A 13,352-nucleotide genomic window follows, 5' to 3' on the forward strand; every position below is an offset into this window, starting at 1 on the left:
GGAGACCTAAGTAGAAGGCAAAGAAGAAAAGGAAAGGGACATGAGACTCATGAAGCATTCTCACACTATTCCACCTCTCTACTAAGGAGCAGGGTAAACTCCCCACCATGAACACAAGGCATGGACACCTTCAACCTCAATCACATGCTTACAAATAACCCACTTTAGGGACAGTTTAGTCTCAGGATCTTTGGGGTCACACAGGAAGACTGAGGGTGCCTAAGTGTGGCAGAGTTCCTAGGCATCTGAGCAGGGAAGCTGGCTGCAATTGGTGAACCCAGGAGTGGGCTCTCAGCTCGGGGTTGCCATAAACCAGAAACCACAGCATGTCCTGTGCAACCGCTGCCCAAAGAGGGACCCAGCAAGCAGCAGAACAACGACAAGAACCGCCCCCTCCCTCCCCGAGGTGGAGCATCATGGATGCAAGCTGCAGAAATCTCCAGGGTTTGGAGACTCAAAATGAAGTTGCATGCCTGAAATAGAAATGCTCAGTCACAGGTTGGGTGAGTATGGAGTGCAGACCACAGAGACCAGAGACAGGAGTGATTGGCTGCTTTTCTCTGAGGGGGCATTAAGGAGTGGGGGCTCCTAGCGGAAGATTGGGAAGCCACCATTTTCACTTTCATCCTCTAAAGCAGAGGGGAAAGCCTTCAGGGAACAAAAGCCACATAGAGCAATCCCAAACAGTGCGTTGGTGATATAGTGGAGCTGCCTTCCAAGCAGATTAGTTAGCCTGGCCCCCTGTCAAGGGCGGTACAATTCCACCAGGGCAAAGATGCCTAAGAATCAGGCAAAAAGGTCCCTCCACCAGAAGATCAACAAGTACATTCATCCAAAACCAAGTTGACTAATCATTGAGAACTGCAAACCTCCAGCACTAGGAGAATACAGCATATAGAATTCATGGTTTTTTTCCCACAATTCTTTAGTCTTTCAATTTTAATTTTTTTCTCTTTCCTTTTACAATGAATTTATCAACTTTTTTTAGATTTTTTTAAATTTTTATTTTCTCAGTTACGTTCTATCTTTTCAACATATTAAATAGCATTTTTGCATATATATAAATTTTTCTTTCTTTACAATTTTGAGATGCAGTTTCTTCTAATAAACCAAAAAAAATACACTCAGGATATAGTGTATTGTTCTGTTCTGTTCACATATCTGTTTATATTCCCTTTCTGTGTGTGTGTCTTTTAATTTTCATTTTTACAGTTATATTCTATCCTTTCATTGTATTTAATTTTATATTTGTACATATATAAGCTTTTCTTTCTTTACATTTTTGGGTTCTAATTTTCTAATACAGAGACTAAAATATACACAGGATCCAGTGTATTGTTCTGTTCTGTCCACCTGTCTGATTATATTTTTTTATTTTCCAGTTTTGGCTTTCTTCTGAATTGGTTAATGTATATTTCTCTGGGGTCATTGTTGCCATTTTAGTATTTTGTTCTGTCAGTCATCTATTCTCTGAATAGAATGACAAAATGGAAAAACTCACCTGAAAAAAAGAAAAAGAGACCAAGAAGCAGTACTGATCGCTAGAGACCTAATCAGTATGGACATAAGTAAGATGTCAGAACTAGAATTCAGAATAACAATTATAAAGATACTAGCTGGGCTTGAAAAAAAAAAAGCATAGAAGACACTACAAAATCCCTTTCTGGAGAAACAAAAGAACTAAAATCTAATCAAGTCAAAATCAAAAAGGCGATTAATGAGATGCAATCAAAAATGGAGGCTCTAATGGCTAGGATAAATGAAGCAGAAGAGAAAATTAGTGATACAGAAGGCAAAATGATGCAGAATAAAAAAGCTGAGAAAAAGATAAACAATTACTGGATCATGAGGGGAGAGTTCAAGAGATAAGTGATATGATAAAGTGAAACAATATTAAAATAACTGGGATCCCATAAGAAGAGGAAGGGGGGGAACAGAAGGTATATTGGACCAAATTATAGCAGAGAAATTCCCTAATCTGGGGAAGGAAACAGACATTCAAGTCCAGGGGACACAGAGAACCCCCCTCAAAGTTAATAAAAATAGTCCAACACCTCAACATATAGAAGAGAAACTTGCAAATCTCAGAATCAAAGAGAAAATCTTGAAAGCAGCTCAGAACAAGAGGTCCACAACCTACAAGGGTAGAAACATCAGACTGGCAGCAGACCTACCCACAGAGACCTGGCAGGCCAGAAAGGACTCACATGATACATTCAGAATGCTAAATGAGAAAAATACACAGCCAAGAATACTTTATCCAGCTAGGATGCCATTCAAAATAGGAGAACAAACAGAAACTGAAAGACTGTGTGATCACTAAACCAGCACTGAAAGAAATATTAAGAAGGATCCTCTAAGCAAAGAGAGAGCCTAAAAGGAACACAGACCAGAAAGGAACAGAGACAATTTACAGAAACAGTAACTTTACAGGTAATACAATGGCACTAAATTTATATCTTTCAATAATCACCCTGAATGTAAATGGACTAAGTGCCCCCAATCAAAAGACACAGGATATCAAACTGGATAAAAAAGCAAGACTCATCAATATGTTGCCTACAGAGATTCACTTTAGACCCAAAGATACCTCCAGATTTAAAGAGGGGGGATGGAAAACCATTTATCATGTCAATGAACATCAAAAGAAAGCTGAGGTGGCAATCCTTATATCAGACAAATTAGATTTTAAACCAAAGACTAATAAGAGATGAGGAAGGACACTATATCATAATTAAAAGGTCTACCCAACAAGAAGATCTAACAATTGTAATTATTCATTCCCCTAACATGGGAGCAGCCAATTATATAAACTAATTAATAACAAAATTAAAGAAACACATCTATAATAAAATAATAGTAGGGGACTTAACTAACACCCTATTTACTCCAATGCAAAGATAATCTAAGCAGAAGATTAATAAAGAAACGAGGGCTTTGAATGACACACTGGACCAGACAGACTTCACAGACATATTCAGAGCATTCCATCCTAAATTCTTCTCGAGTGCGCACAGAACATTCTCCAGAATAGATCATATAGTAGGTCACAAATCAGGTCTCAAGGGTACCAAAAAATTTGGATCATTCCCTGCATATTTTCAGACCACAATGCTTTGAAACTGGAATTCAATCACAAGAGGAAATTTGGAAAGAACTCAAACACACGAAGGCTAAAAAGTGTCCTACTAAAGAATGAATGGGTCAACCAAGAAATTAAAGAAGACTTTAAAAAAATTCATAGAAACAAATGAAAATGAAAACACAACTGTTCAAAACCTTTGGGATGCATCAAAAGCAGTCCTAAGAGGGAATTAGACAGCAATACAAGCCTTCCTCAAGAAACAAGAAAGGTCTCAAAATACACAACCTAACCTTATACCTAAAGCACCTGGAGAAGGAACAGCAAATAAAGCCTAACCCCAGCAGAAGAAGAGAATTAATAACGATTAAAGCAGAAATCAATGAAACAAAAACCAAAAGAACAGTGGAACAGATCAATGAAAACTAGGAGCTAGTTCTTTGAAAGGATTAATAAGATCAATAAACTACTGGCCAAACTTATCAAAATGAAGAGAAAGGACTCAAATAAATAAAATCATGAATGAAAGAGGAGAGATCACAACCAACACTGAAGAAATACAATTATAAGAACACATTACGAGCAAGTATATGCCAACAAATTGGGCAATCTGGAAGAAACAGATGCATTCCTAGAGACATATAAACCATCAAAGCTTGAAACAGGAAGAAATAGAAAAACCTGAACATACCCATAACTAGCAAGGAAATTGAAACGGTAATCAAAAATCTCCCAACAAGCAAGAGTCCAGGGCCGAAAGCCTTCCCAGGGGAATTCTACCAAACATTTAAAGAAGAATTAATAACTATTCTTCTGAAGCTATTTCAAAAAATAGAAGCAGAAGGAAAACTTCCAAACTCTTTCTATGATGCCAGCATTACCTCGATCCCAAAACTAGATAAAGACTCCACCAAAAAAGGAGACTTAACCCTATGACCTAGCAATTGCACTACTAGGGATTTAGCCCAAAGATACAAATGTAGTGATCCAAAGGGACACCTGCACCCCAATGTTTATAGCAGCAATGTCCACAATAGCCAAACTATGGAAGGAGCCCAGATGTCCATTGAAAGGTGAATGGATAAAGATGTGGTGTATATTACACACACACACACACACACACACACACACACACACACACAAATGAAATACTACTCAGCCTTCGAAAAAAATGAAATGTTGCCATTTGCAACAACGTGGATGGAACTAGAGAGTATTATGCTAAGCGAAATCAGTCAGAGAATGACAATTATCATATGATCTCACACATGTTGAATTTAAGAAACAAACAGAGGATCATAGGGCAAGGGAGGAAAAAAATAAAATGATGAAATCAGAGAGGAGACAAACCACAAGAGACTCTTAACCATAGGAAACAAACTAGGGTGGCTGGAAGGAAGGTGGATGGGGGGATACTAACTGGGTGATGGGCATGAAGGAGAGCACATGATGTAATGAGCACAGGATGTTATATAAGACTGATGAATCACTGGCCTCTACCTCTCAAGCTAATAATAGATTATGTGTTAATTAACTGAATTTAATTTTTTAAAAACAGTGTATTGGTTAAGAAAATAATAATAACCTACTTTAAGCAGATGTAACCCTACTGAACTCAAGTATCAACTGCTAAACTTAAACAGAGGCCAGAATCTTCCTATTAAGTCAAATTACTTTGCAAAAACACTGAAACAGGAAAGATAGAAGGATCCATGGAAAAATTAAGCATTCTCAAAATGTTTTATCAACAAACATGCATATATATATTCTTATCCTTCCAAAGTTTTATACTCCATGCCTCTTTTCAAAAAATAAGAGATAAATAAAATGTTCCTTTTTCTTAAAGGAAGTAAGAGCAAATAAGGCTTAGAAAACCACCACTAAAAATTTTCTGTTAGGGATACTTGATATAGGTAAGACTTACCAGTCAAGAGACTAAAGGTGAATACTATAACATTTCAGTTAAAATTAGCATTCCAAATTCACCAAACCTGCCCCACCAACACCAAAAATGGGACTTTAGACATTCAGCATTTTTTATAGTTTCTGATTACAAATCATGAGAGCTCTTTTAGAACAGTTTTTCTGTTCAATTTCCACCCTAACCATGGGCTGACAGCTATGGCCTGCACATGTTGTCAAACCTGACCCACCCTAGTTCCTGAGGTACAGCTACTGTGTTAGCCACAAAGACAGAGTCACTGTAGTTGACCTCATGTTGAGCTTCTCAGAGAAATAAGGAAGAGACAACCACTAAATTAAATGTGAACAACTGCAGGGTGGCACATTATCATCAATCGCTGCCTTCTGCAATTTATGTAGCAACAGGGTCTCTCCAACTTCCCCAGAATGAAGAAAGAGCTATTTGGAGGACATCCCAATGCATGATCATGTGGTCAAAACACACAGAATGAAATGCCTCTCTCATAATCAAGTACACCACTCCCAGACAGCTCAGAGATTTAAGATGAATGTGACTGGTATTGTCACATTCCCATCCCAAGAAACCAAGAAAAGCAGGGCTGAGTTGAACCTCAGGCAATACACAAATATCCAGGTATTGCGTCACTGCTCAGCTCTTACTGGATTCATTCTGAAGACATACAAATGGCCAATAGACATATGAATCTTTTGCAGAATCTCTTATTTTAAAGACCATAAACTTGGGAACAACTCAGTATTAAAGACGTTTTTTTTAAGATGTTCTTATTTATTTGGCGCACAGAGAGAGAGAGCACACATGCGCACAAGTAGGCAGAGCAGCAGGCCAAGGGAGAGGGAGAAGCAGGCTCCCCAGTGCGCAGGGAGCCCAATGCAGGGCTCCATCCCCAGGACCCTGAGATCATGACCTGAGTTGAAGGCAAATGCTTAGCTGACTGAGCCACTCAGACACACCCACTTTTAAAGGCCAAAGAGTAAAAAATAAATTAATTAAAATAAAATAAAAGCCAAAGAGTTCAGCTCTTTATTTGAATGTCAATGATTAACTCTATCCACCAGAAAGAATAGGAAAAAAAAGAAAGTAGATAATGAACCAACCTAGCAGAAATATAATGGGATCTGAGGGTAATCTAACTAAATACTTGGGAGGTTTTGGAGTGGGGAGGACAACCTAAAAGCATTCTCTATCGATGGAATAGCTCCCTTTGGACCAAATAAACTCCACAGACGTTCAAAGGGTGCCTCCCATGACAAAATGCACAAAAAAAGTTATAAAACTTCTTGTACCAACATAATTCAGAATGGAGTCCATGCTTTTTGTAAAAAGTCAAGTATCCATATCTGGTCCATTTCTCTTTATCCTATCCCCAGACAGCATAAAAAGGTATCTCAATAATATTAATTGCTCTTGGTTTGCTTCAAAGTCAAATGGTTTTATTCTAACTCTGTATCTTACTTTTACTGAGAACCCTAGGAAACTCGCAGGTACACATATAAGTGACTTGGCGGGATCCCTGGGTGGCGCAGCGGTTTGGCGCCTGCCTTTGGCCCAGGGCGCGATCCTGGAGACCCGGGATCGAATCCCACATCGGGCTTCCGGTGCATGGAGCCTGCTTCTCCCTCTGCCTGTGTCTCTGCCTCTCTCTCTCTCTGTGACTATCATAAATAAATAAAAATTAAAAAAAAAATAAGTGACTTGGCTTTGTCAAAAGAGAATGAAAATCAACTTTCTATCACTTCCAATTATAATGAACTTAAGTCAGCATCCCCCAAAACGAAATACTTTTTTAAAATAACAAAGTGATGATGAATTCACTGTTGTTAGCCTCTTCAGTAGATATTTTAACATAGCAAATGACATTGTGTAAATTCACAACTGTTTTTAGAGTAAGAACCTAAATAATCAAATGTAGTCTACTCTTGTCTCTCCAGAAACTTTAGAATTTTATTTATTTTTTTAAGATTTTATTTTTTTATTCATTAGAGACACACACAGAGAAAGAGAGAGAGAGGCAGAGACATAGGCAGAGGGAAAAGCAGGCTCCACCCAGGGAGGTGGAGGCAGGACTGGATCCGGGTCCCCAGGATCATGCCCCAGGCCAAAGGCAGTCGCTAAACCGCTGAGCCACCCAGGCTGCCCGAAACTTTAAAATTTTAAATAAGAATTTAGAATTTTAAAGTTATAAGGAATATCAGACAATCTAATCCACCCCCAATTTTACAAAAGTTTTACAAAAAACTTTTTAATTTCCTATTGTCAGAGCAAAGGCTACATCTTCTTTGAACAATTCCTCTCTTTACTCTCCCTGCTAAGACAGGCAACAGGGAACATTCAGACCCTGGTTCTGATAATCTACTCCTAGTCCACCTGTGAGCATTTTTGCAGTTCATACCAGTTCACACCTGACATGGACATGAGCTATGTATGCTCATAAATCCAGACCAGTGGTGGTTGTGGGATTTATCTATGTATAATTTATTGCCTCTACTATCTCCTTCCTCAGAGCTTTCTGGAATGCCTCTAAACACTGAAAATTACCAAAACGCCCACAAAAACAGAATGCAGGATTGTCCCAGTATGTACAACCAAAACTTACAACTGGGCCTTGATAGTGCTTTTATAGTCAGTTCTTAGTTTCTTAGAGGTGAATCATTTAGCATTTTTTTTCTCCTTCTGAGACAATATTACTACTCCATCAGTGGCCAAATAGGAGAATAAGGGGCAAAAAAACAAGCCAATCCTAATATCACAAGTGTCTAAAAGATTCTTAATAGGACATGCCAGGAATATAATTTCAAGTAGGAGAACAATTTGGGCTTTTGAAACATCAGTAACTCGGGATGCCTGGGTGGCTCAGCGGTTGAGCATCTGCCTTTGGCCCAGGGCATGATCCCGGAATCCAGGATCAAGTCCCACATCGGGCTGTTTGCAGGGCGCCTACTTCTCCCTCAGCCTGTGTCTTTGTCTTTCTCTGTGTATCTCTCATGAATAAATAAATAAAATCTTTGAAACATCAGTAACTTTTGCTTAACTTCCTTTAACTATTATAGGCAAATTAAACTATGACAACACATTATTTGCACATTCAAATCATATCACTTTAACTTACAGGAACCTAACTAGGCCCTACATTCCAGAGGACCTTTACTCTGGCCCTTCTTCAGTCACACTCCTCCCCATAGGTAAAGAGCTCTCAGGGCCAAAAGGATGTGCATCCCTGGGATCATGAGCCCCAAACCCACTTCCACGGCATCTTTCCCAGGTCTGCTAGCCTGTGGGAAGACCACAGCCAATGGTGGCACCCATTGGACTTGACAGGTGGCCAAAGGGCAAGCATTTCTAAGGCATGTGGACAGAATTTGGACATGTGGGATAAGATGCTCATGTAGGTGCATGCAAGGGCCCTCAATGTATGGGAGGAGGGGGGTGCACAGTGGAGACAGCCAAGAGGGGACAGAAAGCCAGGATTGGGAGGGGAAGAGGAGCAGGCCAGAGGCAGACCCTCTCCATGCAGGCCACAGTTCAGGATAGAGCTCCAAGGAGTCTAATGTGAACCCAGGTACACAGAGGTACATCTGACAAGAAATATATTTTATTTGTCATGAATATATTTTACCTAATAGTTTAATTTATAACTTCTAAATATTTAATATAAAGTATGTGTGCCTCAAAAAAAATAAAAAATAAAAATAAAGTATGTGTACCTCCATTTGTACCCTTGTCGTAGGCCCCACACTTGTCAGGAACCAGCCTAACAGGGATATAACTTAGGGAAATTAAATACCATGTTCTAAGGGAAGAAAGCAAGCAAGCAGTAAAATTTTCAAAATGCTCTATGTAGTTCCCCTTAACATTCCAATCAATGAAAGGAAACTTCAGTGTACACTGATGGGAGACTTTGTAATCCTCTCAGCTCCCAGGTGTGTCTCAAGATGAATTCCTTACTCCACTGGCTATGATTCTCATACTCAACAACCCATGTTTTTCATACACAGGGCCCCTATTATAATCGAGCTCCCTCAACTGGCATGCCAATGAAGAAACGGTTATTCTTTCTAAAGTAGAAAAAATGTTAGTTATGCTGAACTTACTGAGAGATGATCTATCTCTAACATGGCATACTCCTAAGAAATTTTCATGGGTAATTTTTATGATTATCGAATGTGATTTTCACCTTATAAGCAACATCGGGAATCAACCACTATGTGAACTATGCTTCCCCAGAATGATAAAACTGCTCCTGCAGCTAAGTCACTGCCTCAAAGCTGACCCTCAGTTGAACAAAGTACCAGAGTAAGAATACATAGCATGTTCCCATCACAGGAACAGAATAGGATTCAGAGAGAGAAAGGTGACACGTCAGTGATACTTTTTCTCTAATCCAATGGGTAAGATGGAACTTGAGATACAAATGTGAATCCTTGGCTTCTGTAGGACAAGGGGAAAAAAAGAACTAAAAAAAGCTTGAGAATAGATCCTTAAGGTTATTTTAACACCACCACCACCTGGGAAGCACATGACTGAATTTGTATTCTCACTAAACTTACCATTTAACATCTTGAAATATGTTAACTGAAATATATATACGTATTCCATTTCCTCATCAATAAGCTCAGGTTTATTCCTGTGCTCTCTTCCACAGTTAAAACATCTTAATTTTATGGCTATCCTATTTATGGCAGCCTGGAAAAGTCACCTCAGGAATTCGAGAATATTGCTCCCCTAGCTTTGCACAATCAAGCCTTATCCAAAGACCTCCTGCTAACTACATGTTGGAGTGAACTTCCCTTAAATGAGAAGGCCTGGTAAAATGAGTCATGAACAAAAGAAAGGATATAAAGATCCAATGGTGAAGAGCCTTATACCAAGTCCTATCACCTGCAGAAAAGCGAAGTGAGAAACTCAGACCAAAAGAAAAAAGCATTACACATTTTTTTTGGACAAATTTGCAGATTAGCTCATGCAGTAGATCGAAAGTAGATAGCTTATTTGTTTGGGAAAGATTAACTTAAATTAGTGGAAAAAACCATAAATCCCTTGAAGCTATAAACCCAGAACGTCCAACTGCAAGAACTGGTGGGTGTCATGTGGGCTCAGCTGCTCTCTGCAGCCCTAGTAACAAATGCCGTCCCCTTCATTTGCAGCATGAGTTTAAGACTGGCAAAATGGGCTGTTAACCAAAGGCAAATTTTGCTTATTTAAATTTGAAACAAATCCTTGCCCATCCTCGATTTTGTTTTACTACTCTACTTTTTAGTTAGAATATATATTTCAGTTTCAGAGCACATCTGAAAAATTAAATGTGACATTAAGTTTATTATAAAGTTACTGAACTTACCGGGGAAGGAATGAAGGCTTCATGAAACTTCTTTGGATTAATTCTCAAAACACCCTTTGAAATAAAAAAATAAAATCTGTGAAAATTTAACTAGTTATATATACTTACAGGTTTTCCATACATATGTTATTCTCTAATAAAAGTTTTTAAATTAATTAAACAGCTCAATCTCGAAAACAATTTAGGCGTATGAGAACTACTCATTAAATGCATGAAACATGATTTATATTGATGTAACACAGGTTTCCATCAGAAACAGAACCCACACTGGCACCTTGCTATGAACACGCAGAGGTGATAAAGAACAGAGCTTGGCATGGAGTAGGAAAGCGACAACCATGGGGATTTTATGTGCCCCCATGTGCTAGGCTTCACATTTTAACCTTCATTTTAAGAACAAGATTATGTGGGGATTACATCCCACTACATAACGGCCTTTTTTTATTCACTGAGATCTTTCCATAGCTGCTTGTTTCTGTGACAGTTTTCAAAGTGATACAGGTTGATTTCTAACCTGGATACTTAACCTTGAGAGACCAGATGCATATTTTTTACTCTGGCTCTTCTGCAGAGCTGAATGAGTCAATAATTCAAAATGGTCCAGAACCAGCTCTTAATGTAAATGGGAGTCCTGGCTCCGGCAGCCAGGCCACCCAGTCTGCCTTCAGCTTCATGTTATTCCAGCACCAAATCAGGGTCTGCTTCTATTTACGCACAGGGGTGCAGGTGGGGGCCGTCTTCAATAGCGGTTCAGTATTTTAGGCTCTTGCAGGAAGCTGTCACCCTCCCAAGGTTCCAGCTGCATTTGAAGGCCACTGGAACACATGGAGACAGGCAGTTATTTTCCTAAGAGCCAGACTCAAAGGGTGTCTTGAGAAAGTGTTTTAAATAACATTTTTCCCCTAAGATGTTGAAAGATTCAAAGATACATTAATTAACAAACTAAGTGAGGGTATAAAGAAGAAACTAGTTCCCCCCTTCAATGTGTACCATGTTTAAATTACAAATTTCCATGCAACAGTTTATACTATTGTTAACATCCCAAGTACATTTAATTTAAGATTTATTGAATACTGTATTCAAGACCCTGAGACAATGTGGAGAGAGAGTGAGGATCAAGCTCAGTCCTTGTTTACGAGGGAAAATACGAAGGATGCTGTGAGGGTACAGCAGACTTTCAGCTGGGGACACCAGGAAAGTCTCCATAGACAGTGTCTGACCTGGTCCTGATGGAGGAGAAAAACTGGCAAACAAATTAGAAGGGAAATACGGGTAAAGAACCCCATGTAAGCAAGAGAACTTCAAAGGGCAAATACTCTCCCACCGTACTGGAATTCTGCTTAGGGTAAGGGTGGGGAGGGGACAAGGATGGCAAACCTCCCTGAGGCCGGACCCTTTTCATGAATGTCACTGCAATTTCACTTCCAGGACAGCTGTTTATTGTTGGGGGAAGGGAAACAAAAAGCTTAGTACATTTATCATACATTTGTATCGACTCAACAAAATTTCCTAAAGACTAGCATGGCAGGCACTACACTAAGCGATGAGGACACGATGGGGTGCTCTCCACTAGAGCACAGTATCTAGTGAGGGGAAGATGCTCCAAGTAAATCAAGTCAATTCATTTGAATTAAATTTTTAAAAAATTCATTTTCTGATTCCAAACACTGCTTTCTGACCTAAGGTTTGTTTTGTTTCTCCCCCTGAATTGCTACTCTTCTATAATCCCTTCCAGCCCACTGAACAGTTACTACCTGAAGAAGCAGAGAGGTAAGAAGGCCCTCTGCTGTGAAAAGGCCTTTCGGTATAGAGCACGTAGAGAGGACCTCAGGAATAGGGATTCCCTTGAGAGGGCAGATCGCACTGAAGAAAAGAAACTCTAACAGAATTCCACAGTAGACCAGAGTCCACCCCACACCCTGATGAAAGAAGCTGTCAGTAAAGCATGTCAAGAAACGGTCTTTTAACTAAAAGAGACTTCCAGCAAGGTTTTGTCTTACTCACCTGCAAAAGTACAGGACTTCCATTTCCACATTTTTATGACCATCACCTAATCTACCCCAATCCCTCATCACTCATCTTCCTCCTCACCCTTTCCAAGGCTTGGAACTCGATCAGTGAGGCTTCTCCATGCTCATCTCCTCTGTGAATGCTCCTTGACTTAACTGAAACCTGGCTGTCCCCTGATATGATCGCTTCCCTTGAAGTGCTCTCAGAGAGTCTATTTTATCTTTCCTATGCCATGTGCCTGAAGGACCAGAGAACGTTTCCCACACTGTTTCCCCACTGTAGCTTCAAAATTATTTTTTTCCTCCATTCTTTTTTCTTCCTAAGATTTTATTTATTTGACAGAGAGCATAAGAAGGGGGAGCAATAGGCAGAGGGGAGAGGGAGAAGCAGGTTCTCTGCTGAGTAGGGAGCCCGATGCAGGGTTCAATCCCAGGACCCTGAGATCATGACCTGAGCCAAAGGCAGATGCCTAACCAACTAAGCCATTCAAGTGCCCCTTTTCCTCCATTCTTGATTAAAATCCAGATCTTTTGAAGATCATATCATTAGCTCCTGCTATACCTCCTCAGTGCTATCATCTTCAAACCCTTTGATTATCCTGATTCACTAATGCTTTGACTCACTGGTCACTGTCTTCCTCTGTACCCCCATTTCTATAAACATTTATGGAACTTTGTATCCATATGGTTGACCATACAGCCCTAGTCAGTCACTCTAACCAGCTCTTCCTTCACCCACCCTAACCACTCTCCCCCATGTTCACTGCCATCTCTTGGCATCATTGCTAATGATACCAATTCCAAATATAAAAACTCAAATATCACACTTTATGATTACTATCTTCTATCTTTCCATCTCACTGAAGACCCCACTTTAGCAATTCTTTGTCTTCACTAAGACTTCTAACCCATGGATCTGACCACATTCTGTCCCCACACTATGTTTAGTCCCTTGCTTGGCCACCTAGTTGCCAGGGCCTG

At 39.6% G+C, this 13,352-nt stretch overlaps 1 protein-coding gene across 3 annotated transcripts in view; it reads right to left on the bottom strand.

Moving 5' to 3' along the window:
- The window catches only part of DIS3L2 (DIS3 like 3'-5' exoribonuclease 2), a 344,308-nt gene that overhangs the window by 275,270 nt on the left and 55,686 nt on the right, over window positions 1-13,352 (bottom strand). For all 3 annotated transcript variants that reach the window (XM_055345950.1, XM_055345951.1, XM_055345952.1), the window contains one exon: window positions 10,363-10,416. In XM_055345950.1, coding sequence (XP_055201925.1) covers window positions 10,363-10,416 — 54 coding nt within the window. The remainder of the gene's footprint in view (window positions 1-10,362; window positions 10,417-13,352) is intronic.

This window comes from Nyctereutes procyonoides, unplaced genomic scaffold (assembly GCF_905146905.1).
Source record: "Nyctereutes procyonoides isolate TBG_1078 unplaced genomic scaffold, NYPRO_anot_genome, whole genome shotgun sequence".
Lineage (NCBI taxonomy): Eukaryota > Metazoa > Chordata > Mammalia > Carnivora > Canidae > Nyctereutes > Nyctereutes procyonoides.